The 24,521-nt window shown below is 51.5% G+C and overlaps 1 protein-coding gene across 2 annotated transcripts in view; it reads left to right on the forward strand.

The window, feature by feature from the left end:
• CRY2 (cryptochrome circadian regulator 2) overlaps positions 1 to 22,678 on the forward strand; it is a 34,038-nt gene extending 11,360 nt beyond the window's left edge. Inside the window, exons 4-12 of one of the 2 annotated variants that reach the window (XM_081239259.1) lie at positions 943 to 1,127; positions 1,889 to 1,977; positions 8,427 to 8,567; positions 9,713 to 10,024; positions 10,241 to 10,392; positions 10,513 to 10,715; positions 11,042 to 11,134; positions 12,284 to 12,425; positions 20,484 to 22,678. In XM_081239259.1, the coding sequence (XP_081095385.1) occupies positions 943 to 1,127; positions 1,889 to 1,977; positions 8,427 to 8,567; positions 9,713 to 10,024; positions 10,241 to 10,392; positions 10,513 to 10,715; positions 11,042 to 11,134; positions 12,284 to 12,423 (1,315 nt within the window). In that variant the 3' untranslated portion in view covers positions 12,424 to 12,425; positions 20,484 to 22,678. Of the gene's footprint in view, positions 1 to 942; positions 1,128 to 1,888; positions 1,978 to 8,426; positions 8,568 to 9,712; positions 10,025 to 10,240; positions 10,393 to 10,512; positions 10,716 to 11,041; positions 11,135 to 12,283; positions 12,426 to 12,656; positions 16,545 to 20,483 lie in introns of those variants that run through there. The other variant, XM_081239260.1, reaches the window with a different exon arrangement.
• The last annotated feature ends 1,843 nt before the right edge of the window (positions 22,679 to 24,521 follow it).

Consider the following 24,521-nt stretch of genomic DNA (forward strand, 5'->3'; position numbering starts at 1 on the left):
GTGGTGGGGGTCACACAGCTCTGCATGTGAGCTGGCCTCAGCTCAGGGAAGCGCTGGGTGTGGAGCTCCTCCTCCTACCACGTGCCGGAGGAGCGGGGAGGTACTGCAGGGGCAGCAGCCAACCTTCTGTCTCCACTAATGGAAGGGAGGAGAGAGGAACTGAGAAATAAACTCGCCCAGCAAGCCCCGCTTGCGTAAGCTGCTTCTTGGCCAACAAGAGCCCCGGGAGTCTAGCTGCAGCCCATCCCAGTTCATCTTTATAGAAACAGCCTCAGTTCTCCTCTAAACTCTCCTATATCTTCTTATCTCAGTGCAGCTGTGTTTCCCTTGCTCATGAAAAAATACTTTTGTAAATTGCAAAAAAGATAAAGAAAACCCTTGAAGTATTAGTTGTTACTATTAACCCCAGGCCCAGCCTCCGATTTGGGGAGGACAGGCTGTTCTCCACCTCTCTGTTCTAGTAATTGGGGCCCAACAAGGGAATGATTTTCCAACCAAGGAACACGTTTGCAGCTCTTATCGAAGAACCTCCTCGAGGCTTACGCTGGGATAGAGAGGGAGGTCCACGGGACTCCCTGTGGCTTGGACAGGCAAACCAAGGACCAAGAAGGCCAGTGGGGACTTTTCTGTGATTAGAGAGATATGGTCAGTCTCTGTCTTTAGGCGGCTCCACATCGGTACCAGGGAACCTGGAAATGAGCCCCAGCTTTGGCCCTGACTTGCTCCAGGCACCTGCTCCAGCAATCTAAGCTTCATTTTCCCTCTCGGTAAAATGGAGATGTAGCCCCCCTTGTCCCCTCCTTTCCACTTAGGAGTGGGACCCATGAGAGGATAAGGAAAGCCACCCTCCAAGCTTTCAAAGTCTGGGCTCTTTTCTGGGCGGGCAGGGACCTGAGATGAAGGGTCTTGTGAGTGACGTCTGGTGTGCTTTGGGATCCCCAGGATTATTGAGCTGAACGGGCAGAAGCCGCCCCTTACCTACAAGCGCTTTCAGGCCATCATCAGCCGCATGGAGCTGCCCAAGAAGCCCGTGGGCTCTGTGACCAGCCAGCAGATGGAGGGCTGCAGGGCCGAGATCCAGGAGAACCACGATGAGACCTATGGCGTGCCCTCCCTGGAGGAGCTGGGTGCGTACTTCCGGCCCCGAACCTCTCATGCCAGCACCTCCTTTTTTGCAAAAGAATTTACCGTTTTTTCTTTTTTATCAAAGTAATACAGTTATTGTAGACACTTTAGAAAATACGGAGAAATGAAAATGGAAATAACTATCACTGTTACCCACCACCCAGAGAAAACCAGCCTTAATTTTGCAGTAGTCCTTCTGCAGTCTTTTTTCTGTTCGTATTTATATACGTAATCTTCTGTTTCTAGTTCATGCCTCTATTTTTGTACTTTTCCCTCTCAGATATAGGCACAGCCTGGTGCTGGCATCAGTGGGCTTCTCAATACCAACATAACTAGTGTTGTTTCTGATGAAAGGGGGTATGTCGGCCTCTCAGGTTACTGACTACACCCTCTCTCCCCTTCCCGTTCCCCTTCCTCCCCACCGTCCATTTTTTCGATCGGAACAAAGTTAGCCTTTCTCACCTATAAACCAAAGCTGTAGTCAGCTAACCTGACAGTGCCAGCTGTACAGGATTGTTCTCACCTGTCCAGAATGAGGCTTGGGGGAGGCAAGAGAAAGGAGAGGAGAGGTCACAGTGGAAAGAGAACGAACATGACTTAGAAAACACGGACCCATTAAGGATTATCTCAGCCCCACTAGCACCAAAAACACAGTGGTTCAGTTCCCACAAAGCTCAAAGAGCAGACCAGCCTGGGAGGACTTGCTGAGCCGTCACTGAAATGGCCTGACCTCCAGTCCTGTGACCTGCTCCTCCCCATGTAGGATTCCCCACTGAAGGACTCGGCCCAGCTGTCTGGCAAGGAGGAGAGACGGAAGCTCTGGCCCGCCTGGATAAGCACCTGGAACGGAAGGTATGGCCCCGTTTCTGAGGCACAGAACTTCAGATGCTGACACCCATGCCGCAGGGAAGATGGAGCCAGGTTCATGTCCCTTAGTGCCTCTTAGCTCAAGCTGGTTGAAAAATGAAAAGTCTTCCTTACGGCAATAACAACAATAATAATAGCAGCTACCATTTAGTGAGTGCTTACCATGGGCTGGTCACTGGGCTGAGCATTTCTGGGTTTAGCACCTGCTTTCACTATATCCTTTCATCTTTCCAACAGCCCTACAAGGACAGTAGTAAGCTCTCCATTTTACAGATTAGGAAATGAAGGCTTAGAGTAGTTAAGTAACTTGCCTGAGGTCACACAGTTAGTAAGTAGTAGAGTGAGATCTTGTTCTATGTGATTCTAAAACTTAGGCTAGATTGCTTTTCTTTCATCTGTGTGTCCCCTTACTAAGAGGGTATCTGGTCAGTAAAGTCCATAAGATTAATTATTTTGTGTTTATGTGTCCCCCACCTTTTGCTGGGTCTCTTCCAAGGGTTTGATTTCCATTTGCTTGTCACAGAGAATAAATGACCCACCTCCCAGTAAAGTGGGAATTGGTAACAGGAAGGAAAGAGGCCAAGGCCCCAGAGGCACCCCTCATAATGTCACATTCCCCCACCTCCCTGGGACTGGAGAAGCAGAGGAGGTTCTCATGAACAGTCAGCTCCTACTTCCTGCCCCCCTGCAGATGGTTTATAGACTGGGTCCCTAAAATCACAACTTGTTCTATTCCTGCTCAGATGGCTGGGCATTTGGCCCAGCATCCAGGTGATAACAATGCAAGAAGGAGGCTAAGATAGCAGACTTGGGAAGAATGCTTCCCAGCCCTGGAGGTACCTCGCCAGCAGTGAAGGCATACCATGGGCCTAGCCTCCCCAAGCCCCAGCAGCCTTGATGTCCCTATTTGGGTGTTACCATCAGACAGGGCCGAAAGCAAGCCCCAGCAATTTAAAAGGATAAGAACTGATGTCCAAAGGTGTGGGGGAACCAGCTGTCTTTGTCCACATCAGCTTTACCCAGAGATTCTTATGGTCAGTCTGGAGACAAAGGCTGGGCCAAGGAGGCAGAAAGGCGCAGATGATTTTGGAAAAGAGGCAGACAACTTCCTCTGGTGGTGCTAAGCAGATTGAAAATAAGCTGCTGATGACCAGCCTTGCCACTGCTCAAGGAAAGCCTGCTTGAGAATGAAATAATACAGAGGAAAGCAGAGCTGAGATGGTGAATGCATTCCAAGTAGCAGTAGCTGGACACCTAGATCCAGCTGTGCCTGAAGGCTACATCTTGGACTCTTGGTTATATGAGTTAAAAAAATCCCTTTTTCAAAGGCCACCCCACAAATGGGGTGGCAGGAGTACAATGAGACTTAAAAGTGTAAAGAGCTAACCTATAGCTTGGGGATTATTATCCCCTTAAAAGCATTTCGTAGAGGAATGCCTTTTAAATCACCAAGTCAGGGACTTCTTTTCCAGACACCCCTGGAGGGCCTCTTTTGTAGTGGGGCCTTATGTCAGGGCCCTTCAGACTCTGGTAGCCGGAGGGAATACTGTATTTTACACCTCAGGGAGAACAAAAGGTACTTGATGGGCAGGAGTTTAACCATTTCAGGAGGTTTATTTTAACTTCTTCAATTCTCCAAATCTGAAGCGAGCATTTTCTTATGTCAGAATGCTCTAGCTGCTAGAAAGACTGCCTAAAAAGACAGGCATAGTGTCTGTCTCCAGAAACATAGTCTATAGGAAATGATAGACACGGAACAAGGAATTACAGTATGCTTAAGGTTAGGAAAGGAGTAGTTCAGAGGGTTATGGGAATGAAAGAACAAGAGGAGTATATTAATCAGTTCTTGTTTGCAAGTTGGCCTTTGAAAAAGGGATTTTTTTAACTCATATAACCAAGAGTCCAAGATGTAGCCTTCAGGCACAGCTGGATCTAGGTGTCCAGCTACTGCTACTTGGAATGCATTCACCATCTCAGCTCTGCTTTCTTCTGTATTATTTCATTCTCAGGCAGGCTTTCCTTGAGCAGTGGCAAGGCTGGTCACCAGCAGCTTATTTTCAGTCTGCTTAGCACCACCAGAGGAAGTTGTCTGCTTCTTTTCCAAAAGCTTCAGAAAAAGTCCCAAGGAGTGTTTTCATTGGTCTGGCTTGAGCCATGTGACTGTCCCTGACTCTGTCACTATGGCCCTGGAAGGGGGCGCTTTCTCTGGCCAGACTTGCATCTGGGAGTGAGCCCACTCCCAGAGTCAGAGGTGGCTTAGCTTTACTTTACCACCTTGAACTGAGATTAGGGAAGGGTTGGGTCACCACAAGAAAATTAGGTGCTGCTACCAAAAAGGGGGAGGCAAACAATATGATCTTTACCACTGGGTTACCCAGTAGTAGCTGAGGACAAGCATCTCTCCATAAAGGTGTCCCAATTATTAAACGAAAAAGGGATGATGGAATCTTGCAGCCCCTAGTGAGGACACATGATGCATTAATGACTGCTAACACCAAGGAGAGTGACAGTCAGGCATGTACCCTCTGTAGTCTTGCCAAGGAGATCAGACCTGAGTCCAAGCCAGTCTCTGGTACCAGCCACCAATTTGCAGGCAGCACACAGGACAGAGGGATGTGTTGAACTGCACTGTAAGTACACAGGGAAATCTGGACTGTGGGAATTAGTACAAGTCAAACGGCTTGGATTCCTTTTTTTTTTTTTTTTTTTTTTGTGGTATGTGGGCCTCTCACCGTTGTGGCCTCTCCCGTTGCGGAGCACAGGCTCCGGATGCGCAGGCTCAGTGGCCATGGCTCACGGGCCTAGCTGCTCCGCGGCATGTGGGATCTTCCCGGACCGGGGCACGAACCCGTGTCCCCTGCATCGGCAGGCGGACTCTCAACCACTGCGCCACCAGGGAAGCCCCGGCTTGGATTCTTTGACAGAAAATATAAAAGGAAAAGAAGGAAATGGCAGGAAATGCATAGAGTAAAAAAACTTAAATAACACATCAAAGTATAATGAGAACCTACTGTATAGTACAAGGAACTCTACTCAGTGCTCTGTGGTGACCTAAATGGGAAGGAAATCCAAAAAAGAGAGGACATATGTATACATATAGCTGATTCACTTTGCTGTACAGCAGAAACTAACACAACATTGTAAAGCAACTATACTCCAATAAAAATTAATAATAAAAAAAAACACTTCAAAGTCTTTTACATGGCCAAGACTATAAACTATAGTGCCTAGGGGTGCACATTTGGGTGAAGAAAAGAAAAAAACACTTAAAAATGCGAAGAATAACTGAAAAGATAAAGCCCTCCCTTTCAAATGTGCTTTGCGAAAACAGGAAAATGTAAACATTTTATTTATTTATTTTTAAATTTATTTATTTTTGGCTGTGTTGGGTCTTTGTTGCTGTGCGCGGGCTTTCTCTAGTTGCGGCGAGCGGGGGCTACTCTTCGTTGCGGTGCGCGGGCTTCTCATTGCGGTGGCTTTTCTTGTTGCGGAGCACGGGCTCTTAGGCGCACGGGCCTCAGTAGTTACGGCACGTGAGCTCAGTAGTTGTGGCTCGGGGGCTCTAGAGCGCAGGCTCAGTAGTTGTGATGCACGGGCTTAGTTGCTCCATGGCATGGGGGACCTTCCCGGACCAGGGCTCAAACCCGTGTCCCCTGCCTTGGTAGATGGATTCTTAACCACTGCGCCACCAGGGAAGTCCCAGGAAAGTGATTATTATAAAAAGTGGTCACTTACGGGGCAGGGAAGGGACCGTGACTGGGATGAGCACATAGATTGGCTTCTGGGGTGGCCGGCAAAGTACTGATTCTTGAACTTTGGCGGTGGTTGCACAGGTGTTTGCCTTAGAATAATTTGTTAAGCCACACATCTGTGTGATTTCTGTATCTGTGTTTCACTTAAAATAAAAAGATTTTCAAAGAGAGGTGGGCCAAGGATATGAGCAGGTAAATATACCTCGCGTCTGTTAGAGGTACTTAACCAATACCTGAGGAATCGCCTGCTGAGGAGGTGGCCTTCAGGTTGAGACTTGAAGGAAGAGTCAAAAGTAACCAAGGAAAGGGGAGTGGAAAGGAAGGCGGCACTCCAGCCAAGGGAGCTGCATGTGTAAAGGCTAGTAAGAGCATGGTGCTTAAAGAAGAGTGGTGAGGAAGGAAGCTAGAAAGACGGGGCCACTGTGGGGTGCTTGTAAGCCATGTTTAGGATTTGGGACTCTAGCCTAAGAACACCAGGAAGCCCAGTGCATGTATTGTCCTCAGGGACAGGTATTTTAAAGAGTCACTGTGCTCCCACTGTGGAGGGTGGATTAGGGGGACAAGAATTGATGCAGAGCAGTCAGTTAGGAGGCTGTGACACTTGTGCAGTCTAGATACAATCTTAGCCTAAACCAGCTTGGTGGCAATAGGGAATGGAAAGGGAAGGACAGATTAGAGAAACACTTGGACAGTAGGGCCGACAGGACCTGGTGAGCAGGGAGTCAAAGGTGACGGCCAGGCTTCTGGCTTGGGCAACGAGGTGGATGACAGTGCAGTTTCTGAGATAGGGAATGCCAATGGAAGGGTGGTTTAAAGAAAAGAGCCTGCTGCCCTCGAGGTGCCTGAAAGGCGATCAAGTAGAGCTCTCTGGCAGGGAGTTGGATGGAGTGACTTGGGAATCTAGGTGAGCAGTCTGGGCCAGAGCTACAGACATGGTGATCGTCTGCAAAGAAATTGTCTTGGGAGCCGTGGGACTGGATGAACTCACGCAGGAACACAGTTGAGTAGAAGGGACCTAGGACAGAGCCCTGGGGTGCCAACACTTAAGGAGGTGGGAGGGGTGGTGGACCTGGTGAAACACCAAGAACAGCCAACCAGCTGATGCAGCCAGGAGCCAACGGAATGGCGGGTATGGAGACAGGGAGCAGTCAGCAGGGTGAAGTGCTGCGGGGGAGTCCAAAAACACAAGGACAGAAAACGCCCACAGGATCCGGTGGCATGGACATCTCAGAGACTCTGGTGGGAGCGGTGAAGGCAGAAGTGGAGGTGGGCCTGAGGAAATGGAGAGAGGCTGGCTGCGAAGGGAGGAAAGGGGACCCAAGGGGAGAAGTCCGCAGGGTGACTAGAAGTTCTTTTTGTTTTGTTTTTTGTTTCCTTTTGTTTGCAACGAAACAAGATCATTTTCCCAATGTTCTTGGAGTGAACAGGGAAGAGAGGGAGAGATGGAATGTGCAAGAGAAGGAAGAGGGGAGGGCTCCAGAGCCAGGTGGAGGCCTTAGCCTTGGGCAGGGTCACAGGAGGGACAGGGGGTAGATGGGGATGCTAGATGCTAGATTGTAGATTTGGTGGCTAAAAGTTGAGGTGTTTCCTACCTGATGGCTTCCATTTCCTTATCATAAGGAAGGAAGGTCATCTGTTGAAGGGTGGTGGGGAAGTGTGGAATAGGAGGTCTAAAGAGGGTGTAAAGGACTTCCCTGGTGATCCAGTGGTTAAGACTCCACACTCCCACTGCAGGGGCTGTGGGTTCGATCCCTGGTTGGGGAAGTTCCACATGCCAAGCAGTGCAGCCAAAAAAAGAATAAAGAGGGTGTGAAGTTTGTGAAGTAGTCATCACGAAGAGAAAGAGGGCATTAGGAGTCGAGAAAGAGAAAATGGTTATTAGAGGTAGTGGAAAAAGACTGGAATCTGGAGCCAGTCCCTCCAGCTCTGTCTCTTACCACCTCTGTAACCTCAGAAGAGTCACATAACACTTTGAGCTTCCTTTCCTCGTTTTCAAAAGGAGGTAATGACAAACGCTGCTTCAGACGATAGTTAAGATCAAATGAGAGAACACAGGTGTCAGTGAGTTGTGGAGATAAAGCACTCTGCTGGCAGCAACTGATGATAAAAACAAGACCAATGATACCGTATGACAAGTGGCCCCAGCAATGAATGACTCTGTGGGTTTCCAGGAATGGGTTTCTCGGCGCTGTTGAACAGTGGGGAGAAGTGCTTGGGTAGCCACCGTGTAGCAGCAGCCTCAGGGCCCCTGGGACACAGCAGGGACTGAGGGAGGGGTATCTTCCTCTGTAAGGTAGACGCCCTTTTTCCTTTCTTCTGTAGAATCACAGACCCTTCAGTGCTTTCAGAAACTTTCATTTCCATCATTTTATTTCATCCCCAGGAGGTGGGAAATTTTGTTCTCATTTAATAAACAAGTAGCTGAGGGACTAAATAACTTACGCTCATAGCACAAATTAAACAGAGTCAGGACAAGAACTTGGGCCTCATTGTTTGATTGGTGGTGGTTCCATCAAAAATTCTGCCAGCGTGAAGTAGCAGGACGTGCACAGGGTCTCATCCTGGCTCTTTGGCTTTCTGGTCTGCGACCTTAGGCAGATTCTTTAACTAGCTGGTGCCTCAGGTTTTTTTCCTCTGAAGCATCCAGGTCTGTTCTTTCTTTGCCTTCTCTCTCTGCTGCAGGCCTGGGTTGCCAACTATGAGAGACCCCGCATGAATGCCAACTCCCTGCTGGCCAGCCCCACGGGCCTCAGCCCCTACCTGCGCTTCGGCTGCCTCTCCTGCCGCCTCTTCTACTACCGCCTGTGGGACCTGTACAAAAAGGTAAGGGGCAGTGAGGGCGGCGGAGACCGCCCCCGGTTGCAGCCCAGAGGACACCAGGGCCTTCTGGGCCAGTCAGTTACCCTGAAGAGAGGCCTTCCCTCTGGCTTAAGTGTACGTACTGTCCAGAGAAGGTGAGGAAGAAGCCACATCCAAGAGGTGCCAGAGCCAAGCACAACCCAAACTGCTGATCTAAACAAAATCCAGGTTCTCAAGTGGAGCAGGACAGGCAGAAAAGCCGACCTCAGGGTGTGACCCCAGAGGTGGCAGTTCTGCTGGCACCAGGTGGATGGGGGCCAAGCAGTCAGGGTGGGAGGCAGGGAGGCTGAGGCTGGTGCCAGTTCTAAGGTGAAGAGCACAGCAGCCCTCTATGGGGCTGTGTCCAGAACATTGAAAGGGGAGCCTAGGAGCGGCAGTTGCCCACCAGTGATGAGGAAATGACCCGGAGGGCTGAATGCAGGGCTGGATACGGACAGTAGGTGGGTAGCCCTGTAGTCATGCACCCACCCCCAGGAGGAGAGAGGACACAGCACATCCAGCTATTCAGACTCATCAGATTCATCCGTGCGTCTGCACTGTTTCACGTTGTTTCCTCATTCTTGCCAATATCTGGATTTTGTGGCATGTGGTAACTGCCAGCTTGGTGGGTAACCCTGTGATTTTCGGAAGATTACTATTTGCCTGGCAGTCTGATGTCTTAATTCTTTCATGGCCCCAGATCCAGGCTGTTGGGCATAACTTATTTAACCAAAGTCTAGACTGAGCATTGTTTACGTGTGCTGATGAGAAAACTTACTTTGACGTTTTAGAAAGTGGAGCCCAACAGGGACTCTCGAGGACAAGGATCATGACCAGTCTTTGGGAGTTTGGTTCCCAGTGCAGAGTCCGGCAGCGCTATCCCTTTCCACTGCCTGCTGCTCCGCAGCCGTCCTCAGGGCTCAGAGCAGTAGTGGGCACAGCCAGGGCCCAGGGTTCAGTCTGCAGCACACCCTGCCGCTTCTCCCGGGGCAGGGTCCCTCCACGCATCTAGGGGCTTTGGAGCCACCAAGTTCATGGCAGCTCCAGATTCCTTTGTGGGGAAGTCCTGAGTGGCACGGCGCTGATAGCTGGACAAGCGTTTATATCCATGTGCCGTCCCACCCCACCAGGTGAAGCGGAGCAGCACACCCCCGCTCTCCCTGTTTGGGCAACTCCTGTGGCGAGAGTTCTTTTACACGGCGGCCACCAACAACCCCAGGTTTGACCGCATGGAGGGGAACCCCATCTGCATCCAGATCCCCTGGGATCGCAACCCCGAGGCCCTGGCTAAGTGGGCCGAGGGCAAGACAGGCTTCCCTTGGATTGACGCCATCATGACCCAGCTGAGGCAGGAGGGCTGGATCCACCACCTGGCCCGGCACGCTGCGGCCTGCTTCCTCACGCGCGGGGACCTCTGGGTCAGCTGGGAGAGCGGGCTCCGGGTGAGTCCTCTCTCAGCGCGCAGCCCAGGGCAGCCCCCTTTTGGGCCGGGGGATGGGCTGGGACCCCTGGGTCCAGGAGATTCCCTCCACATCCTTCTTGGCTTGCCCTCAGCAGAAGGCTTTGGCTCCCTTCTCCACAGGGTGTGTGGTGACTTGGGGGGAACCATGGCCGTAGGTCCCCAAGGAGGCTGATGGTCCCACCCTCCCTGCGTCTAGGTATTTGATGAGCTGCTCCTGGATGCAGATTTCAGCGTGAACGCAGGCAGCTGGATGTGGCTGTCCTGCAGTGCTTTCTTCCAACAGTTCTTCCACTGCTACTGCCCGGTGGGCTTTGGCCGCCGCACGGACCCCAGTGGAGACTACATCAGGTGAGGATGCAGACCAGGCTCTCTGGTTTCTGACCACTTTGGCTTCCTCCTAGGGTGGGATATACTTGGCCTTTGAAGGAGACTCCAGCGTGCTGATGGGTCGTCTGGTGTACGTTTCAGGCGATACCTGCCCAAATTGAAAGGGTTCCCCTCTCGATACATCTATGAGCCCTGGAATGCCCCAGAGTCAATTCAGAAGGCAGCCAAGTGCATCATTGGTGTGGACTACCCACGGCCCATCGTCAACCATGCCGAGACCAGCCGGCTCAACATTGAGCGGATGAAGCAGATTTACCAGCAGCTCTCCCGCTACCGGGGACTCTGTAAGGAGCCCCTACTCCCACTGCCACTCCCTAGTTCCCCGAAGGGAAGGACAACACCTACAGGCTCGGGGGGCGTAGACAGAGATTCCCAGATGTTTGCAAAGGGAGGCCGCCGAGCACTGTCTTCCAGGCTGTTGACTTGACTTCCCGGGCACAGGCCACACAGGCTGGGCTGGATCAGGCCTCTCTGAATTAGTTGCGGCCAATGGGAAGCGTTGGAACCTTGATGTCATGGCCCAGCACCCCCTGCCTCGTACCCACCTGCCCTGGGGCCCTGTACAGTCCTGTGAGATTGCATTCTGATTGTTCCTCTACCTCTTTCCCAGGTCTGCTGGCGTCTGTCCCTTCCTGTATGGAAGACCTCAGCAATCCGGTGGTGGAGCCCAGCTCGAGCCAGGCTGGGAGCATGAGCAGTGCAGGTAAGTACAGCTAGCCTCCCGTGGCCTGTGCCCACCCCAAGGGCACTGCACAGTTACTACCACTTCAGTCACTGAGGGCTGAGGATGGAGGCCAGAACCAAGTTATGCCCCGATAGAACTTGTATTCCACCTGGGGAGACAGATGGGAAAGGAGCTGTGTAAGATCATGTCAGGTAACAAGTGCTTTGGGGGAAAATAAAATCGAGTGGCCTGATAAAAGCGGGCTGGGGAAGGGGGTTACTTTAGATGGAGTACCAGGGCCCCACGCAGTGAGCAGAGCCAGCCTTCTAAGAACAGGGGGAAGAGCATTCCAGGCAAAGGGAGGAGCAAGAAAAGACCCAGAGATGGAAACAAGCTAGCCCATTCCCGGAACGAGAGGAGGGAGGCCAGTGGGGCTGGTGTGTGCTGAGTGAGGAGGTGGAATGGGAGGAGGACGGACACCGCAGGAGTAGCAGCGCATAGACTCAGCGTCCACGAGGAGGATTAGGGTTCCGTTGTCAGTGCAGGGAGAAGGCACCGCCGGGGGTCAGCAGGGCAGAACCGTGACCCGGTTTATGTTTTAGAAAGCTCACTCTGCCTGCTGTGTGGAGGGCACAGTGTGGGCAAGAGCCCCCGAGTACAGGGAGGCTGGAAAGGAGGCGACTGTAGTTGTCCAGGCAGGTGGCGGGAGAGAGGAGTAGATGGCCTTGCTGCGTTCTTAACCTCTGCCCTTCGGTTCCGGGACAAAGATCGGCAAGCTCAGGCTGGCAAGAACGTCAGGGCTTTTTCTAGTTTCTGGTTTGCCCGGCCAGGCTGGCTCCCCAGGTTAGGGCACTGCTCATTCCGGCTTCAGGAGGCCAGTTACAGAGCGGATGCCTCACCTTCAGCGCAAGGATGGCAGACAGGCCAAATCAGTCTCTGGCCTGGAGCCCATGGGATTTGGGGCCCAAAAGCTGGCTGTACGGCCAGCAGGCCTGGTTATGCTCTCCTTGGATATTTCCAGGCAGAGTCACTGCTGAAAGGAAGGCCAAGGGGCAGGTCTGAGAAGCAACGTGCTGGTTGCATTGATGAGCAGGCTCCATGCCCCCTAAAGAGCTGCTGCTACACGGTTGAGCGTCATCCTGGCTCCACACACAAGTCTGTGTGACACTTTGACCTGCTTCCCTACAGGCCCAAGACCACTACCCAGTGGCCCAGCGTCCCCCAAACGCAAGCTGGGAGCAGCGGAGGAGCCACCTGGTGAAGAACTCAGCAAACGGGCCAGGGTGGCAGGGTTGCCCCCCTCAGAGCTGCTGAGCAAGGATGTCTGAGAGTGAGTGTCAGCAGCTGAGCGTCAGCTTCAGGGACGGGCGTGGGAGAGAGGTGGGCTGAGTGTGGAGAGCTGCCCTGCCAGCTGAAGGCGAAAACCCACAGACTAGATGAAAAGCTGGTAGGGACTGGGGGCTCTTCTAGGGTTTCAGCTCAAAGTCTACCATCCTGACGTCTATACCTTCTAATACTAAAAAGAGAATTTAAAGATAAAGCCGTGTTCTTCCTTTGCCAGCTAAGGGGGAAAAATGGACTCTTGCTTCCTGTCAAAGTGAGCCAAATCCAGAAAAAGAAAGCCGAGACCCGACGTGAAGCTGTGGGAGAAAGAGTCCCATCGCCCCGACAGGCCGTGTCCTGTAGGCTGGCCAGCAGAGGGCAGCACTTACCTTCAGAATTCAGGCTTTGGGACGTTTAGAGGCTCACTTAGCCCAGCCCCACCAGAGGACCAGAAGACCCAGGCTCCCTATCACCTGTGCCTCTTACAGCCACTCCTCCATTCGTGCCTTTCTTGTGGCTTCAGCTCTGCACTTCCCTGGCAGTGCTCATCTTCCTTGAAAGCCCCCTGAATGTCTCAAAAAACAAAAACAAAAAAACAAAAACCTGGCTCTTCCTTCCCCAGAGCAAGAAGGGCCTTTTATGTCTGGGGAAGATATAAATTACTGTCCCCTTTCAGTCATCATCTCGGGCTGTTCCTTATGTGCCACGTCTGCATCATTAGGTTGGAGGGTGATTTTCTCCACAGAGCCAATTCTTTTTTCTAAACCCTTCTACTTCAAGCCAGGTGAGGCCGACTGGTTTGCATGTCTAGACTTGAATGCCGGTGAGACGGCGAGTGTTTGATGCCTGTGCCCTTTTTTTTTTTTTTTTTTTTTTGCGGTACACGGGCCTCTCACTGTTGTGGCCTCTCCCGTTGCGGAGCACAGGCTCCGGACGCGCAAGCTCAGCGGCCATGGCTCACGGGCCCAGCCGCTCCGCGGCATGTGGGATCTTCCCGGACCGGGGCACGAACCCGTGTCCCCTGCATGGGCAGGCGGACTCTCAACCACTGCGCCACCAGGGAAGCCCGTGCCCTTTTCTTTACTAAGCTCTTTGTCTTAGACATTGCAGATGGACAGATTTGTTATCTTGTTCTGGGAGTACCGGCAACCTTAGGTACTATTCTCTTAGTTACCTCTTAACTCTGTACTACTAAGCGTAGTTCATTCTGTCTTACAAACCTGGAACTTTCCAGGGTGATACTCTGACTTCCAGGTGAGAAGATTAAAGAACAGAGAGGTTAAATGTCTGGGTCATGGTTCCCCAGAGGTAATGGCATCCAATTCAGCTTGAAACTGTTGCCAGCAAGTGTGTGAGGAAGGGGAGCATAAGACATAGAAAATGTGATACGATGCCCATCCACAAGGGTTTAATAGTCTGCTTAGAAAAACAAGACAAATAACCTGTAATTCCTGGACAAATGATACAGACTCTACCAGCTTATCACAAGACAGTTATTGGTGGGCTAGAGTGATCAGGGAGTACAACACAGAAGGTTACCCTAGGGGACCCAAAAGATGAATTGGATTTAGACAGCAAGGAGAGCATTTCCAACAAGAAAAACAGCTTAATGATTACATGATCTTGTACAAATTACTTAACCGCTCTGAGACTCAGTTTCCTCATCGAAAATTAGGTTCTTGTTGCAAAGATTAAATGATGAAATATATGTGTCAGGGATGTGTGGGGCTGCTAGTTGCAGAAAACCCGACTACTGTGTCTAAAACAAAGAGGGATTTGGTTTTCTTACTGAACAAAAGGCCCAGAGCTGGGTGCTGCTAGTTTTGGTTTGGTGGCTCAACAGTGTCAGAGCCAGTTTTTCTGAGATTCTCTTGTTTCCTGGCCTCAAGGTGGCTGCCACAGCTTCAGCCATCAACTCCTTGTTCAAAGCAAGAAAGAGAAGGAAACGCAGAGACAGCTGCACTCATTCATACAATAAACATATGTCAAGTGATCACAATTTGCCAGACACCGTTGTAGGCACTGGATATAGTTGTGAACAAGACTGACAAAGTCCCTTCCCTCTTGGGTGCATCTTTGTGGGAGGAGACAGACAGTAAACACATAGATACGTCATGTATCAAGAAACCCTAAGTGGTATGAAGAAAAAATAAAGTCGAGTAAGTAGGTAGTTTGGGGCCCAGTGGAGGTTGCAGTTTTATATTATGAGGGTTGTCAGGGGATGCCTCTCTTCCTTTTTCATCAAGAAAGTAAAAGCTTTCCCAGGATACCCCTTCCCCAGCTTTTCACATTGGCCTCATGAACCAGAACTGAGTCACAAAGCCTCCCCAAAGCTGGGAAATAGGCATCTGGATTGTCAGGATTGGTTAGACCATTGATTTCCAACCTGAGTGAGCAGTGGAATTCCCTAGAGGATTTGTTAAGCCGCAGATGGCTGGGCCCCACCCCCAGAGGTTCGGATCCGGTGGGTCTGGGGTGGAACCTGAGAATTTGCATTTCTAACAAGTTCGCAGCAGTTTGATGATGCTGCTGTTCTGGGACTGTACTTTGAGAATCACTGACTTAGACCATTCCTGACCCATTGTCTGGGCCACGTCCATGACCCACTGAACAAAATCCAGATTCTGTTAGCTAGGAAGTGTAGATACTGGTCGATAACTCTCTACGTAATATACAGGGCACTTAGCCCAGTGCCTGCCTGATAAGTTCATAAATAAAATGGTAGCTATTATTATTATTATGGATATTGTTATTATTATTTTTTTAGAAGAACATAAGGTTACAGTTGGGTCTGATCATGGAGGGTCTTAAATGTCAGGCAGATGGAGTCCTTGGTGTACTCTCTGGGAACTAAGGAGCATTTTGGAACAGGAGAGTGAATGACCAAATTGGCATTTGTGGAAGATTAACCAGGCTTTGGGCTGGGACCTAAGAAGAAATGGTAGGAGGAGAGAGCCAGCTGAGAGTCTGTGGTGGTGATTCCAAGTGGACATTACGAGGGTGCAGAGGTCAGCACTGGTCCCTTGCCTTGTAGTCCAGGAGATATCCATCAGCCTATTGGGATCTTAAGGACTGATTCTCAAGGTTTAGCCCTTAATCATGGCTAATTGATTGGAAGTGAGGACCAGGAGGTCAGAGGACAGGACAGATACTCATGTTCTTTGGAAACCCAGAGAGAAAAGAGTTTCTTAGTGAAACCTGTGCTTCGCTGTGTACTGGTGGCAGCACCGGGGCCGAAAGATGTTGAGCATCCTCATCAGTAAAACAGTGATAAGAGCATCTTGTCACCTGCCCTACCCATCGAGCATACACATTGGGGAAAGAAAACGAAAACCCATATGTGAGAAGCCTTTGAATAAGTAAGATGCACCACGCAGGTGAGATCACATTACCACCTTGCATATGCTTCTCAGGGTGTCTCTGGTCAGAGACAGGTGTTATGGTCACTTCGGTCAGGGCCAGCACGCTGAGCTGGACGGACCACAGAGCAGTGGCCACAGGGCCTGTGCTGAAACAGACGTATTGACCCTTCCCCCTCTCCTCTCTGTCAGGTTTAGTTGTGTGACTTAGGGCAGGATTCATAACCTTTCTGAGATGCTTTAGCTGTAAGGTGTGAATAATCATTCTTTACCAGCCTGAAGGCTCCATCACGGACCTTTTGAGGCCATGTTTAGCTCCAGCCTCTATCGTTTTGTGATTCTGTTATTTCTAATGCCTCAGGCCTGGGCCAGACAATGATGTAAACTGATCTTGTGGGAAAACATACCCTGGTATCCGTCGGTTCCGTGTTTACCTCAAACCCACATCAGTATCTGTTCTGTATTTGGTTATCGTACAGTGTTCACTAAACTGAAAAATAAGCCAGCGCCAAATAGCTCTCATTTCAGCTGCTTCCCCATAATCCCCAAAGCTGCTGACTGCTCAGGATTTCATCAGGCTCGAATTGTGTACAGATTTGTCTTATTGGTCTAATTATTTTAACAGTTCACGTGATCCATTTGTCCTTCTGCTGGTACATGGTGATCTGTTGAGAGAAGCCCGTTGAATATAAAAAGTTCATGGCAAGGATCACCTCTTCCCCTCCTCCGCCGAAGTTCACCCAAGCTCGGTTAGCCCTGGGGCTTTGCTGAGGAAAACCTGATTTCTGGAATCTCTTCATTGTCTTTTTTTTTTTTTTTTCTTTTTGCGGTATGCGGGCCTCTCACTGTTGTGGCCTCTCCCGTTGCGGAGCACAGGCTCCGGATGCGCAGGCCCAGTGGCCATGGCTCACGGGCCCAGCCGCTCCGCGGCATATGGGATCCTCCCAGACCGGGGCACGAACCCGTATCCCCTGCATCGGCAGGCGGACTCTCAACCACTGCGCCACCAGGGAGGCCCTTCATTGTCTTTTTGACATTTGTTCCGTGTATATCCTTCCTTACGTGAAATAATGTGTGTGAAAGGCACTGGGCGATCTGCAAAATGCTGCCCGGTGGAAGCAGAGGCCGTGCGGTGGTCAGAAACCCCATCGTGCTGCTTGCTGCCCGGGGGCCTTCGCACAGGTTCTTCTCACCTCTCTGTCTCTCAGTTCCTGAAACAAGAAGTTAGTTGGGACTTGGTGTCCCCTCACACTTTCCCTGGCACTTACTAAGAAGCTGTCGGCTAATGGACGTCCCCTCCCCTTTGCCATGTGATTTCTGTGGTGCAGGAAGGGCAAGCGTGTAGTTGACATGAGGAATGAGACTGAGCGAAGAGCCCAGCTTTGTACCCCATCCAGGCCCAGCTGCACCTCTGGCCTTCCCTGCTCCTAACTGGGAGCTGGCGGCAAACCCTCTGCCCCTCTCGAGCTCTTGGGCACTGTGCCTCACCCCGTGTGGTGGGAGGGGTGACCTCTGAGACCTGGTTACAGGCTCCAAACAGAGTTTCTTCCCGACCTTGAGCTGTCGTGTCTCCTCTGCTGACACACGCTCATGCGTGCACGGTATCCACACACCCCTCCTGGGCTGGGAGCTGGGGAAGGGCGGACTTGCAGATTTGGGTTCCTTGTTAGCATCCAGTGGGTGGGAAGGGGTGTGAGGGCACAGGTACCCAGGGGGGCCGTCCTAACTGACATCGGCACACTGAGGGAGGCGCTCGTTAACTTATTCTATGTTCTAGCCACTTCTGCTTCTTGTATTAATGACAGGTTGAAAGAGTTGGACAATCGTGAGATTGATTTTTTTTTTTTTTTTTTAGTGCATGTTTTATGAGTTGATTTTTCCCTAGTGCCTCTCCCCTAGCTGTTCTTCCCTTTCTTTTTAGTGCTGCAGTCATCATTTTCCTGCAAGGCCTCATCTGATTTCCCCAGCCCCCTTTTTCTGCAGACTTATGCCCTAGCTTGAGAACAAGAGCACAGGGACCATCTAATTACTGCTGATGGAGCAACTTGAGTAACTAGTTGAACAGGCCTCTGACTAGCTTTGTAGACAAGGGTAAGCTGGTTCTTCCAAACCTTGGTTTTCTGTTTTTTTTTTGTTTTTTTTTTTTTCTTTGCGGTACGCGGGCCTCTCACTGCTGTGGCCTCTCCCGTTGCGGAGCACAGGCTCCAGACGCGCAGGCTCAGTGGCCATGGCTCACGGGCCCAGCCGCTCCGCGGCATGTGGGATCCTCCCGGACCGGGGCACGAACCCGCGTCCCCTGCATCGGCAGGCGGACTCTCAACCACTGCGCCACCAGGGAAGCCCCCTGTTTGGGTTTTTGAACCCATCATAGAGGGTCGTGGGTCACTGGGGCTTATCTGAGGCCAGGACACTGCCACCTCCCTTCGTGAGTCTGCCCCATACCTAGACCACACCCAAGTCAGCGTAGGTCTGAATGAATTGTTGTTATTATAGCCACCTGACTGCACCTCACCCCCATATCTTCTAAGCTTAAGCATCAGTTCTTAAACCCTCTTTGGGTTACCCATCCTTTGAAGAGTCTGATGAAGGATGGAGCCTCTTCCCAGAAAATTGCACCTATTTGCACACACAGAGAAATGTACACATTTCTCTTCCTGGTCTTCATGGACTGCCCCTTAAGCCTATCCTTGGACCCCTTAAGGATCCAGGAACCCCCAGAGTAAGAGCCCTTGTTCTAAGGAATCTTAAAGCACTCTTTATCTTCCCCCATCCCTGAAGGTGGAGAAAACACAAGAAATGGAGGTAGTAGGTAGGAGGACCTGTTGTGTATACTCTTCAAGCCTGAAATTTTCAGTTTCAGAAGAATAGTCATCTCTTTGGCTTAACAATAGGGGCCAGAGAGAGATCTATGTATAAAATATATATCACAATCAGCATGTTTCAATAAACATATATACACTTTATATTTAACAAATATATTTATTCATAGTGAAAAAATATGGCTAGGTTATTATAGTACAAGCTTAAAGGGAAAATTGTTGAAAATATTTTAAAGAGGCTCTCAGTACTGACCCCTACAGGTACCCACCCACTCCTACGTTTGCTCTTGATTTTTCCCAGCTTCTAGATAAATTATCATCATCCAGTTAAAATCTTCTTCAGATTTAACATTTGTCTGAAAAGGGTCGCATGTGTCAGAAGACTGATTTTGAATCCCTGACTCCAATGTCTTGGACTCTTGAGCGCATTTCCCCTTTTCTGTTAATGTCTGAACTTCCATTTATGTTGCTTGGATATTAGTCTTCATGCCATCATGTTGATTTCGTTTTATATCCTCTAAAAGTCTTAATGAGCAATACTATAATATAGAGATTACTTAGTGGTAAAAATACAGGTTTTGGAATCAGACAGACCTCGGTTTCCTGTCTTGGCTCCGCCACTTCTGAATGCTCTAGTCTTGGGCAATTTACTTATCCTCTCTGGCTTCCATTTTCTCATCTGTAAAACTAGAAGCCATATCTTCAGGGTTCATGGGATCGCAAGCTGTATTAGTTTGCTTGGGTTCCCACAACAAAGTGCCACAGACTGGGTGACTTAAACAATAGAAATTTATTCTCTCACAGTTCTGGAGGCTAGAAGTCTGAGATCAAGTTGACCGCAGGGTTGGTTTCTTCTGAGGCCTCTCTCCTTGGCCTGTAGATTGCTGCCATCCCCCTTTGTCTTCACATGGTCTTACCTCTGTGCGTGTCTGTGTCCTAACCTTTTCTTATAAGGACACCAGTCATTTGGGATCAGGGCCCACCCTAAGCACCTTATTTTAACTTAATTACCTCTTTAAAGACCTTCTCTCCAAAAACAGTCACATTCTGAGGGGGTTAGGACTTCAGTGTATGAATTTGGGGGGACACAGTTCAGCCGTAACACAAGCGTGTAGTGCCTGGCCCATAGTAGGCTCAGTAAGCCTTCTTGTTATTATCTGTCTGACTATCATTTAAAAGGTACAAACTTTTAACGGAGCCCTGCATGTCTCTTTACTCTCTCAGACACACTAGACCTATTTCAACAGGCAACCCAGCATTATGATGGGCTTACCCTGTCCTCTGTTATCAGACATCAGGCCATTTCTTCCCTCTGCCCCAGATTCAGGATGTTATAAATCTGTAAAATGAGCCATCCTTGTAGGTCTCCTCTCCCCGCCCCTCGGTCCTCTAGCACAGTGCCAGGGTTCTCTTCTCTCTGTGGAAATTTGCTCACCGGCTGATTGTGAACTCAGTCATTGCCTTCATCTTCAAGATGACTGGTCCCGGCTGGCTTCTCTTCCAGCCATTCTTTTCTGATTCTCCATCTCTGGCAGCGGCCGCTGTGCCTTGATTCAGAAACTGCCCTTGTCTTATGTGAGCAAGTGTTACCCAGGGCCTCAGGTGAGTGTCTGTGGCCTTCTCCCCCCTCCTCTGCTGCTCTCAGGCAAGGGGCAGAGGAGGCCCAGAGGGTCCGCGGGGGACAGCTTGTCCACGTCAGCACCCCAGAGGGCCAGTGTTCAGGCACCCACTGGCATCCCAGCAGCAACCTTGTACCCAGGTGCCGTGGCCCGTTCGGTTTGCTCTGGGCTCTTCCCAGTTCCCCAGAGAAGCAGCTGGAGGAGCCGTGTCCCTGGGCAACTGAGAGCCTCCTGAAGGCTCCCTTTTGCCCTTGTTTTTCTCTTTCAGCTGCAGTGCCGTGACTCTGAGCAAAGCCTGGGTGCCCGAGCAGCCACCGTGGCAGCAGAGTGCAGCCTGCAGAACAGCCGATCACCTCCAGAGATGGAGCAAGCGTGTGCGTGTGTGTGCGCGTGTGCCGAGGAAGGAGTGGCCCGCCTGTTTGCGTGTGCATGCGTCTGTTTACACTCTTGTGGTTCCGAACACTGCCTGGGCTGGAGGAGTACCTGTAGCAGCTTACCTCAGCCTCTGCACACCAGGCTAGAGGTCATGGCATTGACTTTCACCCCAGACCTGTCCCTGTGAGCCAGCTGCCTTGTCTGAATAGAAGAGTGGTGGGACCTTAGCTGGGATCCTGGCATCTGCCCCCCCAACCCTCCCTCCCTCCCTCCCTCCCTCCCTTCCTCTTCACGTCAGACTGCTGAGCAGGGGGGAAGCATTTCTGGCTCTTGGCCAGAGTGTGGGATTCTAGAGGCAGCTAGTTCCTGGGCAGGCTGGAGGGGATGGGTGTGTCCAGAAATAGTCACCTGGCCTGGCTTCTTCTTTTAAAATTCCCTGCCACTGGGTTCTCCAGACTCTTCCTTGGGGAGCTGGGACTGAGCACGAGGCTGTAGACCGATCTGGAAACTTTGCATCATCGTGCAGAAGTACAGCCAGGCGCCTGACTGGAGTGCTTCATGCACAGTATCATAGATGATAGCTGAGAAGAACATCACCCTCTTTGGGGCTGAAAACCTGAGGTTAGAAGTAGAAGGCTGGCTCTCACTACCGTTCCCCAGAAGCTGAGAGCCGGCCCCAAAGCTGACTGGAGACTCAAGTTCCTCCACTGGGAGGAGGCCAGGTTCCTGGCGGTAGAAAGCCCCCTGGCGCCTCTCGCCACACTCCACGGCATCTCGGTGCTGCCACCGAGCTCAGCTGACACCAGCCAGGGAAGGCATTCTAGTCTGTGCTCTGAAGGCTTCCACAGCCTGCCCAGGGCTGGTCAGCAACCAAGCTGCCACGCCAGCTCTCCCAGTAGCTGGACATCAAAGACCCAGGCAGGGGGACTGCCGGGGACAGTTGGGAAAGACCCAAGCCGAGATCCCACCCAGCGCACCAAGCCTTCCGGAAGCAGCAGGTGGGAGGTCTGACCCAGAGAAGCCAAGGCCTTGCATTCTACGGGCAGCCTGTACCTCCCACCGCAGCCTCCCACTGTCGGGGCTGTGCTTAGAAAGACACCATGAAAAGGAGGGCTGTGCGGTCAGCTGGAGCAAGTCTTCCTTCCACCCATGGCCTGCACTTGAGCCACAGCATGCGTGCGTGCATGTGTGTGTGTGTAGCTGAGAGGCCAGTTCCTCTTGGGATTTTTGTCCTCACACGTAACATTAAGCTGGCCTCTGGGCCTTCTCCTCTCTACCTCCCCTGTGACCTTCCCCGGCCTCAGAGCTGTTCATTCCCTTGGCCCCAGCCCTGCCCTTCACTGTCCTCTGTCCTGGGACAGGCCCCTGCCTCCTACATCTGTCCAGCACATCGACAGGCTCCTTCCTGAGATGTCCTCAGGCTTTCTCAGCCAGAGAGCTGCCTTTAGAGTCCAACTGTTGTATGTATGTCACCCTCACTAGAAATGTCCCATAATCCTGTGGGGAGAACAGGGCACCGGTGATGGCTTTTTCTGCAGCATTGGGTTGGGGGCTTCACTGTTCCCTTAGCCCCAGCCAAGAGGAAAGAGAATTGGGGGCTCTTGCCAGAAGGAGACTAGAGCAAGCCTGGAGGGACTAGTCTGAGAAGCTGAGAAAGCCAGAGGGCTTAGGGCCAGAGTCAGTATGTATTTAGCAGCACCTTCGGATGTCAGGATGATTCCCTTTTTCTGCCCATTTAAGGATGGTTCTCTTCCCTAAGGTACACGTTGGCAGGACCACCTCCCCCTACGTCTCTACCATCCCTGGCATGCGTCCACTCCAGAGCTGGGAGGGGCAGGGTGAGGAGAGGGTGCATCCAGTGGCCTGGAGCTCCACAGTCGCTTCGTGCCTCCTGCCTCCTGGCCCAGGTGTCCCTGGGGGTTCCTGCAGAGCATTGCCTCAAATCCTGTTCCAAGGGCCAGCATGGGGAGGAGATGGTCGCAGGCCACATGCACTTTATACAGAGATTTTCTATTGCTGGGAAGGTGTGTTTCTCCCACAGTTTGTGAATATTCCTGTGTTCCATAAATGTCTGATCCTGTCTGCGCAGAGTTGTGCTGTTGTCAGTTTTGCGGGAGGTCTGGGGACTGGGAGGCAGTGGGGCTTAGCCCGCGTGAAGCCTTAGGCCAGACTGTCTTGGTTCTGCTGAACCAGGAGCCTCTCGCCCGCCTTGGAGGTGGCAGGGAGGAGTGGGTGGGAGACGGAGGGTCAGGGAGGCGCCTAGTTGAGCAACTGGAGCAACTAGCGGTCTAGACTCAAGAGCTTGGTCAGAGTTGGAGGGCAGTCGGCCATAATGGTACAGAGCACGCCAGGGCCAGGATGAGGTTCCTGAGTGCTGTTCTGCAGTGACCCAGCCTCTTGGCCCACTTAAACCCCCCCAGGCTAGGGATCAGTCAATGGCAGGGCCCCCTCCAGGCCCTCAATCCATTCTTTACCTCAACTCAGCCACGTAAGTTGCAACTGCTTGGTGCAGAGGGGATGCAAGCCCTCTGGCTCTGGCCACGTAGTCAGATCTGCCCACAGACAAGCCCAGAGCCTGGATGCTGACTTTGTCTCATGCCATCTGGCCAGAGCGGCCCCTCTCTACGGTGCGCGTGGGCTTTCCTGTGAGGGTGTCTAGTCTTGGACCACTGGACATGAGAGCTTTGTTAGCCCACACCCCAAATTCCTGTGGGATGGGGCTCGGGCCAGGCCAAGAAAATCACAAGCTGCCTTGCACAGAGTGAGCAAGGGGAAAAGGAGGAACTTGACCCTGGGACGCGTCTAATTCTCAGCTCTGCTTTGAAGCTCCTGATGGCCCCATTCCCATTGACACCTGGGCCTGGCCTTCCCTCTCTCCCTTCTCCTGGCTTCTCTCTAATGTGGCTTTGGTTTGGCCATGGAAGCTAAGATACCTTTGTTCTTGAGCAAAAGATTCTGGAAGATGGAGTTTTCCTACACACACACACACACACCCGTGCGTGCACACGCTCCTGACCTGATGAGGCTTCCTAGTAGAGAAGCACACACTCTAAGGAACAATTATTAGCCACTATGGCAAAATTGCTTTCCTGGGAGGAAAAGTCAGCACCATAGCAGCAGGTGGTTACCATCTGGGTGTAGTGAAAGGAGCCTGAGCCAAAACAGGAAAGGTAAAGTGTCCCCTCTGGGCCCAGGGGCAGGGAGAAGAGAGGCAGCCAAGGCCTTCGGCTCTAAGTATTGAAATGTTCCCAGGGCTGGAGCTCGGGGGTTGCTTGCTGTGGGGCAGGTGCCTGCCTCTCCTTTCTGGGTGCTAATCGAAGGGTCGTGCCACCGGGTGGCACAACCAGTGGGCAGTCTAGATTCGCAAATAGGATTCCACAGCTGTGAAGCAGTTTGCTCTGCCCCTTGTTCAGAAGGACAGGACCTCTGTGTTCTCTCAGCTGGCCAGACAAGCCAGTGAGGATTGGCCAGAGGCTCCATGACCCACCAAAGCTGGGGGCCTCGCCGTGGCCAGCAGCCTGAGTATCCAGAAGTCCATGCTCCATGAAAGAGTTCACAGGCTTAGTCCTCTTAGGGGAGAGAAGACCAGGAGGAACCATGGCCCAAACCTAGCAGGGGCAGAGGTGCTGGGGGGAGCAGGAAAACCACCGGAAAAATCCCAAGAAGTCAACTGTGGCGGCAGGAGGAAAGGCCCCAAGTCTGAGAATGTGAGAAGCTGGCTTTGGGGCATCTGGGTGCACAGAGGGGGTGCTCGACAGGAAATGCAACTGAGCTGCTAAATGAGAGGGAGAAAGCAAGAAAGTCCTGACACACGGAGGAGAAGCTGAGAGAAGCCAAAAGGAAGGGTTCAATTCAGCATTAGAGGTGTTTGGGGCTGAAGGGGGGCTTGAGACAATCTTTATTGAGGAGACACTCTGGGGCGAGTTCTTGG

The sequence above is a fragment of the Mesoplodon bidens genome (genome assembly GCF_964165515.1).
Source record: "Mesoplodon bidens genome assembly, chromosome: 7".
NCBI lineage: Eukaryota > Metazoa > Chordata > Mammalia > Artiodactyla > Ziphiidae > Mesoplodon > Mesoplodon bidens.